Source organism: Eublepharis macularius, chromosome 3 (assembly GCF_028583425.1).
Source record: "Eublepharis macularius isolate TG4126 chromosome 3, MPM_Emac_v1.0, whole genome shotgun sequence".
Classification (NCBI taxonomy): Eukaryota; Metazoa; Chordata; class Lepidosauria; order Squamata; family Eublepharidae; genus Eublepharis; species Eublepharis macularius.
In genome coordinates, this window is record NC_072792.1 from 167,483,054 (window position 1) to 167,496,080 (window position 13,027).

The 13,027-nt window shown below is 44.1% G+C and overlaps 1 protein-coding gene across 1 annotated transcript in view; it reads left to right on the top strand.

Moving 5' to 3' along the window:
* SESN3 (sestrin 3) overlaps nucleotides 1-10,554 on the top strand; it is a 70,495-nt gene extending 59,941 nt beyond the window's left edge. The window contains exon 10 of the mRNA XM_054973398.1: nucleotides 32-10,554. Within this exon, the coding sequence (XP_054829373.1) occupies nucleotides 32-118 (87 nt within the window). The 3' untranslated portion in view covers nucleotides 119-10,554. The remainder of the gene's footprint in view (nucleotides 1-31) is intronic.
* The last annotated feature ends 2,473 nt before the right edge of the window (nucleotides 10,555-13,027 follow it).

Sequence of the window (13,027 nt, forward strand, 5' to 3'; positions counted from 1 at the left end):
TCAGTACCATAACATTTTTTTTGTCCAACAGGTCCATGTCAACCTGCTTCTTATGGAGGCCCGCATGCAAGCTGAACTCCTCTATGCTCTCCGTGCCATAACACGTCACTTGACCTGAAGAATCATTGCAAGTGTGTGAATAAAGCTTCCAAACAGATGTGTAGCGAAAGCTGCTTGTGGTGTAGCATCGGGTTATTTGATTCTTTAATGTCAAAGCTGAAGCCGCGTTTCCAGTGGCTGTTAACGTGCAATGATCTATATCTTTCTTTTTCCTTGATGCTTAACATTACTAATGATAGCAAAAATAACACTGAAGAACATCACTTCTTAAGTTGTTTCCAGCTGGAGTTTTGGTCGCAAATCCTAAAGGTTGTTTTTTAAAAAAATATTTGATTCTTGCGATTTCTTCTCTTGCCCATGATTGTCTCTTTGAAGATTTTATCTCTTTCCCACTCACCCCCAACAATCTTATTTCATGTGAATGGAACAGAGGATCTTCAGTCTTTTTTTTCTCCTTTATGTTCTTTTTAGGCTGCCACAGTGCAGTTTTCCTAATCCAGCATGTGCTGTCTTTTAAACTGAACTGCTCAGCTGGCTTATTCTCCATGTTTCCCCAGATTTTTTGTATTGCTGCAGTTTGGAGGTCATGTGCAAGCAGATGCAATTGCCGTTTGCAACTTTTATTATAATGTGAAAGGACCTGCTTCAAATTGTATGATGTGCTAGTGACACACAGCATTCAAATACTTGCTTTTCTGAATGCAAGAGGGTATTTTAACCGTATCCATTTCAACTGAACGCACTGGTTCAGCAGTGGCCTTCTCTTTGGTCTGTATTTTACTTTCTCGCTGACCCTTGAAGGGTACTTAACAGCCCCATCCACAAACCAGTTTAGCTTGGAATTTTTGAGCTTTTATGTTGAGTTTTAGAAATTAAATAACTTGCCCGCAGATTTAAATCAATTTTTTTCCCTTTAAACTGGTTTGGTGATCAGGTGGTTATATGACATTTGCAGATTCAACACTTGTTAACTGATCAAACAGCAAGAAAACAGACACGATCACATACTTTTAAATACATTAAGGAACTCCTGTATTGTTGGGCCATTGTTCCATCCATTGTTCCAACTGGACGGGTGTCTCCACAGTGTTTGGGCAAAGAGTCTTTCCTCTCTCTGCTCCCTGAGTTCCTTTTAACTGGTGGTGACAGAGATTGAACCCCCAGGGCCTTTATGCACGTGAAACATAAGCAGTGAGGTACAAAGCTTTGAACATACAAAGCCTTATACTGAGTAGGACTGTTTGTCCGTGTAGGCCTGTATTGGCTGCTGTCGATTGGGGTGTTCTCCCAACAAAACTGTTGGAGCCCTGTGTATTGAGAACCTTTGAACTGGAGGTGTTAGATTTCAAACCTGGAACCTCTTTACATACAAGGCATGTGCTTTATCACTTAGCCGTGGCCTCTTCTTTCTTGACTGCTGCTCCTTTGTATGGTTATTTTTATTCAAGGATAAATTGCATTAGCATTTACACTTTTAGAAGTTTTCTCTTTCATAATTTGCTCCAAATTGCAGTGTCTGATCCCTTTTTTGCTCTCTCAAAGCTGCAATTCACGCATCTCTCCATTAACGTGATGAGTGAACAAAGGAAGTGCAATATTAAACAGAGCAGGCAAGCTTTCCCCTAAGAGTAGGTGCTGAAGGGTCCTCTTTGAAACAGATGTGAAGAAACTAGTTTCTCTTTCCAAATTTTGTTACTGCCTGTGACTTGTCTAGCATTTTTCAATCTTGCTTTGAATACTCAGCTGTGGTTAGGATGTCTACTCAGAAAATGCTTCATGTTATGTGCATGCTCAGTTCCTTCCAATGAAGGAGCACCATAAAAACCAAACTTTTGAGGGTGTGCAGCTGCAGGGGCTGATGGGTTGTTTCGGTTGACAACTGTGGATGGGGGAGGGCTGAAAACTGAACTACTGAAAGGTCACTTTTCTAATTGTTTGAGTTGGTTCTCTACACTGACTTTTTTTTCAGAGCACAAAAGCCAGTGTTTCTATAGCTTTACTTTTGTGTTATGTAAATGGTTCAGCAAAGTGCCTGAAGAGATGCTGAAAAACTTAGCTGCCAGGACATGGTAACTGCTATTATGTGAGAGGTTCGCTCCGGGAAATGTTAGTGGCAGCTAACCTTGAGGCCAAAAAGACTAAGGCCCAGCAGATCTTGTGTCCCATTACAATTTCTGAAATCCAGAAGAGCCCTGCTGGGTTGGACCAAAGGTCCGTCTAGTCCTACACTCTGTGACCCACAGTGGCCAATCAGAAGCCTCCAAAAAGCCTACAAGCAGGACATGAAGACCAATAACCTTCCCCCCGTTCATTCAGAACGGATGCAGACATTTCAGTGATTTGGAAGCAGCAGCATTTTTTTTCTGCTGAAAAACTTTTTCATTACTTGCCCCAAACCCTGAGCAGAAACTTAAATAAACTCCGTTTCCAATGTGAGTTAGTTATAAATAGCTTTTGCTGGATTGTGTCAAATAACTCAGTCTGGATTTTTTCCCCATTCAAAATCAATTTCCATTTTCTTTTATACATGTCTGAAATGAACAGAATAGAGTTTTGTTCTTGTTCCAATTTGCTGCAGAAGGCCAGCTCTTCCATTAGACTACCATAATGGTTTTGTTTTATGTTGATGTTGAAAGATGTTGAAAGTCCTTCCAAGTTAAAACTGTGGACCAGAGTTTGAGGAGGTGAATTTGGGTTTGTTTGTTTTTTACTACTTTCTTCCTTCGTCTAATAATTGCTATATTATGATTGTTTTTAGGTGTAGAAATAATTGCTCACTGTTTCCTCCTGCAGATGGTATTGAGGGGGGGCTCAATGGAAGAAGAAACTTCTGAGGATATATCTATACATGCTGATGACTTATACCAGTTGAACTGCCATGGCCTTCTTCTAAAGCAGGGGTCCCCAACTTTTTTGAGCCTGCGAGCATCTTTGGAATTCTGACACAGCATGATAGATACAGCCAGGCACCGTGACGATTCTTGTGCTGTGGTGGCAGCTGCTGAAAAAGTAATGTTTTTAAAAAATCTGCACAGCCAATCAAATTTCCAGTGGCCAATCAGAAGCCTTGCTGGGCAAAAGCCTCACCTGGCCCCATCTGCTTTCTAAAAATGCTGGGAGAACACCAAGAAAGGAGTTGTCAGGTGCCATGGTGCCCATAGGCACCACATGGGGGACCCCTGTTCTAAAGAAGTCCAGAAGTTGTAGCTTGAAGAGTGTTGAGAGTATTTTCTATTTAAGAGACCCCAGCCTCGGAGAGGTGTAATTTTAAGCCTGCAATATACATATGCCTCTAGAAGAAATTATGCTAATGAAGGCAGCAGTTGAGTGATCACTGCATCCTTGCAGAGCATAAATGGTAACTAACTTGGTAGAGGAGCAGTTGGTAGAAGCTTCAAGCACAATCCAGCCAAAGCTGACTGCTTTGAAGAATGGCTTGGGACACAGTGGTTCCATTCAGCCTACTGTGCAGACAGTCATGTTTTACATTAGGTATACAGTGTGCTGCTGCTGTCCACACAACTCATTTGTGCAAGTTCTACTTAGGGCAAATGCAGAAGGCAGACACGTGTGTTGGAAGCAGCCTACCCAAAGTGACTTGGCAAGTCACATTTATTTCAGTGGAAGTGGCTTTACATAGGAGTTGGTATTTGGGGTAATAGGATGGGGGGGCAGGGGGAGATAAGAGACCTGGGTCTAGAAACCCGGGTCTCTATTAAACATCTGAAAATGGCAAGAGGAGATGATTTGGAGGAGCTAATTGTTGGGCAAAGGAGAGGGTGTTTGATCTTTCCCTTGAAACCCACTTCCCGCAGCCAGCTTCCATATGTGTGTTTGAGTGTTGGGGAGAGGGGATGCAGCAGGCAGGGGAGGTTTAAACACCTCGATTCTTCCCTTCATATAATATGTCTTTGGGGTTTTATAGAAGCAAGCTGCCTTAAATGAGTAACTGTAACTGCTTTAATTTTGGTTTGAAAAGGTCAGGTTTAGGGTTTTCTTTTTTCCAGAAGTTGGTGTTCTAATTGTGAAAACATTAGTGCCTTTCATTGTCAGTGTTTCCTTTATTATTTGAACTGAGTGCTCATTTTGTGAGAAACAATTAGACTTTGACTCTCAAAGAATCCATAAACAGAAACTTGATTTCATATGGTGCCAGATCCACATGTGGCATTCTAGGGTGAAAACCAGCTTGCACATTGTCCTTAGAAACATAGCAGCAAACTTGAAGATTACACAGCTGTTTTTCCAAGGTGGTGTTTGATTCATAGTATAGCATTTACATGGTCATGATCTAGAATATAGCTTTATGTACACAGAATGTGATTTTTTTTAAAAAAAATGTTGGCATTCAAAGTAGGCATCTAAGTGAACATGATTGTATCTTATGCTTGATGTACCCCTTTAAGCTCTTAAATGTGCCAAATTTTAAGTGTGCAGAAGTGTTTTTTAGAAACAAAATAGCATGTGTGAATGTGGATCATCAAGGTTTATTGCCTAATGGCCATCAAAAATGTATGTGGTTCTTCTGTAAGTGTAGATGTTTCCTTTGCTTCCTTAGTGTGATTTCAGGGTGGGTGTTGGCAGCAAGCATCCTCCAGGGCTACATCTTATCTCAGAGGTCATCCAAGGGGCAAGAGAAGAATGAAGGCCAATGACATCTATAGACACAGGACTTTGGCAGCCCTGAGGGCTCTTCAGAACTCTGTAGTGGGACATCAGTCCAGTGAAGAAATGGCAAGGCAGGGGTGGAATTTTAGCTGCCACATGATGTATGGAAATGTCCCTAAATTCCTCATGAAGCTCTCCCACTAATTTCTTCTGCCAGAAGCTGAACCTGGCTGTAGTGTCAGGATTCCTTGAAATGTCTGGAAGTGTGTGTTCATAGGCAGGGCTGGCGCCAGCATTTCTGACACCTGAGGCAGCTTCAGGGGTGTTGGTGCATGTGTGCTTTGCGCACGTGCACACACCTGGCCTGCGTGATGATGTCAGTGCATGCGACGTCATCACGCGGGGCAGGGATAGCGCACGGGTGGCCTCCCAGCCCTCCCGTTCAGTTGCCCCACGCTGCCCTGGCTGCCAGCTGTGCCTGGCCCGCAGCTGTGTGCTGGTGCTGGTGGTGGCGGCAGCAGCAGCAGCAGCAGCAGTGGCAGCAGCACAGAGCAACTGAGCAGGAGGGCTGGGAGGCTGCCCGCTCAGCTGCCCCACACTGCCACTGCCGGCAGCAGGGGTGGCGTGCGTGCATCCTCCCTCCGGCTCAGTTGCTCCGCGCGCTGCCCCAGCCACCTGCCGCACCTGGCCCGCAGCTGTGTGCCAGTGGTGGCGGCGGCAGTAGCAGCACAGAGCTCCTGGCCGGGCGCAGCAGCACGGGGCAATTGAGCTCTGTGGTGCACGTCCCCACCCCCAGCACCCCCTCAGCGCCTTAGCGCTCAAGGCAGCTGCCGGCCCAGCCTCAATGGGTGCGCCGGCCCTGTCCATAGGTGCCATTGCACAGATTTGGCATTTACAAAGAAAAATTAAAAAGAACGATGCAGTTCCAGGCATAGGAAACATGTACGCACAAGGAAAACTTCTGCCAGAGCAGAGCAGCAGGAGGAGAGAAACACAGTACAATTCTAGGAATACTTTCCTGGGAGCAAGCTCCATTGAGTAGACTTGAGCATAATTCAGAGAAGGCCTGCTTAGGATTACTCTCACAGTGACGTACTATGAAGGAGGGAGTGCCGTTTTTGAGTCCCCTTGGTTACTTGCCGTTCATTTTTTAGAATAAGGTTGCTGCCTGATCTGCAGTGTCTGTGGAGTCAGAGCCCTTAAAAGTAGCCGGCCACTCCATCCTGAAAACTCAGATCCTGCAACCAGAATAAATCATGACCTGCGCTGGAAGTCTTGCACTCTTCAGACTGTTTTGCTTAGGTAGTTTGTACTTGGGTGGAGGCTTGTGCTTTGCAGGAACTGCTGAATTCCACCTTGAATGTAATACTCTACAGCCTAACAGTAGCCATGCAGATTTCCAGAGCACCCCCTGCTCCCCCACTAGTTTCATATTGTAGCTACTACAGGAAATGTGAGTGTAAGAACGGGACAATAGAAGTCTTGCTTGGTGTTTTCCCGCCTTGGCCTCCTTGGTGTATAAAACTGCAGAATTTCAAGCATCCAGGAAGGAGACTCACAACTTTGTAAGAGATTTATTGGTCCATTGTCACTGGAAATTTTACTGTTTTTATTTTGCTTTCTACAATCAGTGCACTTTAGGGATGTTCAGTAGAGGAACCAACCTGACACTAGGCCATTCCAGATTGTTTTGAACTTTTTCCCAAACAAGCCAGTGAAAAATTTTCAATTTTTTGATCAACTTTTTTTTTAAAAAGCAGGCCTATGTATGAGCTTGAATTCTTTTTAAAATACTTTTTGAAAATTCTTTTTTAAAAAAGCAACCACAGAGCTGATGATGCAGGGAGAGAAATTATTTGTACACCCCTCTTGCTACTAGGTATTTCTAGAGTAGCCTGGAAATTTGGACAGCCTCTTTTTTGACACAATGTCACCAGCTGTCTAGGTCACCAAACAAATTCAAGCAATGTTTTATGTTCTTTCCACTTTGCTTCTCAAAGGGTCTTCGTATTTATGCCTGTGCATTTGTGTTATGTGGCGGAATGTGGGAAATAGATAATGATACGATGCTTCATATAAAGGCCAGATTGCCAAGTGAAGATCTAAGTGGATCTTCCATTTTAGAGAGTCAGTGGTACACCTGCTTTTCCGTGTGAACATTCAGCAGAGAAGACAATTAGCGAGGTGGGTATACAACGCCCACCTGCCACAGACGTTTGCTGCAAGGCAGACAAAAACGTCTTGAGAAAGCCAGTATTTTCCTCTGCAAGCCAAAGCAGTTTTTGTTCCCCTCTAACTGAAAGTGATGGGGTTATGTCAGAGTTACAGATTACAGCCTTTTTTTGCTAAATAGTGACCTTGTGTACCATTCAGTTAAAAATAGGTGTATATTGGTAGAGAGGACAAATCTGTTTACCCTGAACCTTGTGTGGGCAGCCTTACTAGTATGTTATTCCAGAGGATTATGCCTGAAACATCGGGTGCTTTTCCCCCCTTTCTCCTTTTGTTATAATTGCTAAGTAGATAGTAAGTAGGAAGGAGCTCCCTAATTAAAGAGAGTTACCATTGTAAACTGTTCACTAAAACTCGGAGCATTTTTACACTACAAATATATATATATTGATTTTGTGTTCCAAGTTTTAACTATTATGGCTTCCCCCAAAGAATCCTTGCTAAGTGTGCTGAGAATCTTGGCCACTCTACCCCACCCCTGGTAGATCGACAGTTCTATTTTGGCTTTGACTCAGTGACAGAGCCTCTGTTTTGCATACAAAAGTCCTAGGTTCAGTCCCTAGAATCTCCTTTTGGAAGGATCAGGTAACAGGTGATGTGAAAGACCTGAACCTGAGATCTCAGAGAGTCACTAACAGAGTAGACATTGCTGACCTTGACTCAGTAGAAGGCAATGTCAACATCAGACCTATGATTTAGAAATGTCAAAAGGTGTAGCAGTCCTCCCAGAAGAGAGACAAGTGGTCTTGTTCTCACATTAGAAGCCTACAGGCAACTTAACAGACTCCTGTTTCCCCCATCCAAAAAATTTCAACCCCTTAGCCTGGTATAAGTGAATTATAGATAGCTGGATAATAGACAAGTTGCTTTCTCAGTATCTTGAATGAGTCAGGCAGGTTGCTTTTCCCTTCCTAGTTGCCCAGTACAGAGTTCGTGCTTTTTCAGGGTCTTTGCTCATGATCACTAGATGTATGGTACATGATCTGTTGCACATACTGGATTTTTGACTTTCCTCTTCCCTCCCATTTTATCATCATAACAACCCTTTGGGGTATGTTAAGCTGAGAGTGTGTATCTTTCTGACTGCCCAAGATCACCCAGCAGTCTCCACAGCCAAGTGGTGTTCTGAATCAGCTATACTAGCACTCTAACTATTGCAGTACACTGGCTTTCATCATGCTACATGGGCAAACTTAAGACTGCCCCATGTGAAGATGGCAAAGGAGCTGCCCAGATGGTCACAAAGACAAAAATCTGGCTTGGTGTTCCCCGTATCTTTGCATAGAAGGAAGGCTTCATGTACCATGCAAAGTTGTGGCTTGTGCTTACGATGAGAAAAGCACACCAGGTGGCAAAGTGGCCATCTGGGGGCTAGATCTAGCCTCTCGCGCACTTTTAATTGGCCCTTTTCTCTCAGTGGCCTTACCAACTTTCCCACTCGCAATTTAAGAAAAGAAACAACGAGGCTGCTTGTGTAGTTCACGTTATATATTATCTTATGTACTCTCGTGCACATTTAGGAAAGGCTGTGAAGCCTTTTTAATTGGCTTCTTAAGGGGGAACTTTCAGGAAGCACATTTATTTTTTAGTGCCCTTCCCCTGACAAGCACATGTGGGCCATTGCCAGTGCTAGCGATGTTGTTGTAAAGTCTGACCACCCAAAAGATGCCTTCTTCTGTCCCTCTGTTAGTGCCTAGGGAATATAGCAACTTACAAGAATATAAAAGTCATCTGTCCTGGACTTGTGCCTTCCTTCTTGTACATTCGCAGCGCAGTCTGTGTTGAAAACAAAACGGCCTGTTGTGCATGGGCAGATTGGCCAAGTGAATTGGCCCCAAGTTGGAAGCAGTACGCGCAGCATTTCTGGTCCCCCCCCCCTAGTCACCCGAAGATCCGTCAGTATTGACTTCGCTTCTTTTCTGTTGGCTTTCCCCCCCCCCCTCGAATCTAGTGTACTTTTTAGAAGCTGTGATAGGCCTTCATGGTCCTGTACTTTGTTACTGTAAGTTTTAAAAAAAAGATTTATGAAGCTTAGGGCTGTGGCCCAAACTGAGGTGGACTCTTTGATCCTTCAAGATCTCCCACTTCCAGTTGCGCGTACTACATTATGGTTGTAAGTAGAATAAGCTTGTCAGTGATGCAGTTTAGGATTTGTACCCCTTTATAATGTCAGGGGTCTGTACGTTTGCGTGTGTGTGTGTTGAGTGGGGGTGAAAGAGGTGATGTGTTTCTAGGCTTAAAAGCTTTGATTTTTTTTTTGTTTTTTTGTAAAACAACTGACTCAATAAATTCATAGCCGCTTAGAGCTATCCTTGCTAAGCAGACTTTGCCATGCATGAGAGATCACTTTTAAGTACAGGAAGTGACACAGGGAGAATGTAAACGCACTTTTGCCATCCCAAAACATGACTGGCAGCCGGAGGTCTGACGCTGCTGCTTGCTTGGATATGTTTGGGGAATGCAGAAGCAAGAGTAAAAGAGAACGAAGTGCCAACTTCCACTGATGTTCAGGAGGTGCCACAATAGTGGTGTGAAGTTAGACTGGCTGGCTAACCAGTACTGTATGAGGGGAGGCAGCCCCTTTCCCTGCTAATTCCTTTGCTGTTGGTGAACTGTGTGCTGTCCAAAGGTTGTAAGCAAGTGTTAGCAACTTGTGGCCAATAGATCCTCCATGTCTTCATTACCCCCTTTCCAAAATCAACTGTGAGGAACTTGGCTAAAGCTTAAAGCATATATGGTGAATTCTCAAATGGGTGATTGTCTTCATGGTTCAGGTTTCATCCACAGGCAGCTTATTGCCTGTCTCTCTCCCTGATGTATTCTTAGCTATGAACGGGGAAAGGAGCACGGATATAACAACATCCATACAGGAAAATGTCTAGTGTGGTAACTTGTTCCATTTCACATCAGGAATAGTGCAGGCTGGAGCAGCATGAGAGTTGTGTGGAAGCTTTTTTCTGCATCCACAAAAACTTCATTTCCTGCCTGCCACAGGAGTGACGTAAGTGCTTGCATGAATACTAGACTATTTTATGCCTGTTGCTAGTATCAAGACTTGGGCCTGACTATAATGGTGGCTGGGGCGTAAGAGCTCACCCAGAGTCTGTATTAAACTGGGCTACATACTCGTGCAAAGTAGCTGCCCCGTTTAAACAAGATGCTGGGCAAGTACAAAATCTGACTGGTGAGCCCTTCTGCCTCAACTGCCATCCCATTTTTAAATCAGGCCTTTTATCTTTTTGCAGACAAAACCAAAACATCAGCTAGCCTGAACAGTTCTCTCACCTAGGTAGCTTTTGAATAAGCCAATCGAGTTGGCTCCATTTGTATGATTCTCTCATCCTTCTCCCCTCTCTCTTAAGTTCTATCTACTCAACTTGAATTGTACCTGAGCAGATGCTGAAGGAACTTTTTATTGAGCTGAGATGAAAAAAACCCAAGTATTTTTCAATAAAGGAATTTATGTGTGCGTATTAACCTGTTAACAGCAATTCATAAGATCTGCACTTTTTATGAGGTTTTGAAAAAAAATCTATTTATAGGTACGGAACAATGGGGTTTGTTAAAACTGTATAGCGTTTATACTTGCTGAAACTTATTTCATTGTTATCAGTAGGAATGTTATTGGTTCAATAAAACTGGCAAAAAACCCCACCCTGTAGTGTGTTCATTTTTAGTTTCTTCGGTTCAGCGAGGCCCCCTCTCTTCTAAATCCTGCTTCAGTCTTCAGAATGGCTCACTGGCTCAGGCCAAGTGTCCATCCGATCCCAGCATTCTGCCTCCAGCGATAGTTTATATGATATAGTGGGCAGCATGACGTAAAAGCTATGACTCGTCTGCCCCCAGCTCCACCATCTAAAGGTGTAAACTGCCTCTAATCATGGAGGCTCTACTTGACTTGTTGTTTACAGTCACTGCAGAAAGATCCTTTAGTCCATGAATTTATCTAACCCTTTTGTCAAAATTATGCAAGTTAGCGCCTGTCACCGTGGGAGTGAGTTACATGCATTCCTTATGTGAAGAGTAAGAAGTATTCCCACTTGTCCTCAATCTTTCTCCAGTCAGGATCATTATGCTGTAATTCAGGCATGCTGGATTATAAAATATTTTGTTTCCTAAAAGACAGCAGCAGTTATTTGCTCTTTTACCTTTCTTTGCAGCAAAGTGGCTATTTTTGACACAACGTGACTGTTGCAACTGGACACAGCTAAGCACTTTTCAGACGTATAATTAAGCACATCCTTCCCGCTGTAATTACTTGGATTTAACAGGGCGTAACTTCTGGCTGGACTGTGCCGATCGTTTCTAATACAGGCAGTAGCTGCCAAGGATATGACCCAGCCAAAGTTAAAATTACTGTGTGCTTTTCCTCATTTGAACATTAGAGGGCGATAAAACTGCTAGAACTCCTACCCAAATGCCCACTTGATCCAGGGATGTTTGTAATTGCGGCATGTACAAGTCATAGCGTTTGCATAATTATCTGGGGCAGGTATTCAAATACTGAAACACTGAAGGCTTTTATTTCTAAATCATTACTTGCACAGCCTGTACCTTAATTACCTCAAACTCCCAGCATCCCAACCTAAAGATTCCCCTGCATCAAATATGTTCCTTGCAGGGTCCTCCTTGGTGCCATGTTGCCCAGGTATCACAATTTTATTATTTATATTCTGTCTTTCTCATTGAGACTCAAACTGAAACTCACTGAGACATCCACTTTGCTCTGCACAGGATCTTGCACTGCTCCTCCAAAAACACCACCGGGGGGGGGGGGGGCTTTCCACCACACGGCACTCTAGAAAAACCAATCCATGTGGAAACGGGCTGTTGGAGTGTTTCCACAGCACGTTTTGCACAGCTGGATCCACATATTCAGTGAATCCAAGTTTGCCACAGTTGCCCTGTCATTCATTGGCTGTTGCTGATTTCTCCCCCTTTTCTTGTCCCCACTTTGTCCTGCACGGGGCACATACCTGACTGTGTGGGCTTCTCCCAGATAATACTTGTTTCCCACCCAGCCCTTCTGCCAGAATTGGGAAAGCTTCCTCTGCTGGCACCCGTGGAACAGACACACACATGAAGCAGACTTGCACTGAATGAAAGCACTGGTCTATCAAGGTCAGTATAGTCTAACCAGCAGCAGCTCTCAGGCAGAGACCTCGATTCACCTCTCTTTTAACTGGAGATGCCTGGGATTGAACCCAAGACCATCTACATGCAGAGCAATGGCTTTACTGCTGATCCACGGCCCCTCTCCAAATTTGTGCAGAAACAATAATAGAGAGGTCTATCAGTGCAGTAGCAGTTGTTATACTATGATCCTGAAAAGGAACGGAGCTATCTCCATGATATCTGGATCATGACCTTCCCATAAACTGGTTAAGAGAGAATATCAGCCTAGAAGAATTTTTGCTCAGATCCAGCACAGCAGAATTATGATTTGCCCAGGAGGGGAAAGTCTTGTGTTTCAGCTGCCTGCTGTTTTAAGATGAAAATTATTGACAGAACAGCACTGACACCAGACACCTGTGTGAATATGTCGCACAACAGATTTGGGAAAGAATATGTCTCCAAAAGTGCCAGTCCCTTTAAGCTTCCATAAAAGAGAAACTAAACTACCACCCAACGCAGCTTATCTAGGTGCTCAACCTCCATATTCCAAGGCGGTCTATTTTGGATCACCAGGTCCTGCATATAGATAGGTTGCTTCCGAGCTTCCGAGGATCACCCAACTGTCCACAGCTACAGGCAGCTGCCATGGCTAGATCACATGCAGCAAGGCAGTGATGTCTGAAGACTGGGTTGACTCGTGCTCCCTTCCCAAGGGCTCTAGTGGGCTGCCAAGAGTCACCACAGCCCCCCGACGATAATTCCACCCACTTGAACATTGTGTAAAAGCTACCTGCATGACTTGGTCAGATCTGCAGTTCCACAAGGACCCCTGTAATTTTGTCCCTCTTCCCACTGACCCAGAAAGGCTCCTGAAAGACAGAAACACGGGAGGCGGGAGGGGGGAGTGTTCCTCACTTTCCATTAACAGGAAATGCTGCACCAGATGGGAGTTTCACCTGCCAAGCAGGTATCTTATAAAACAAGAAGAGGGTCTGTCATGGAACCGACACAG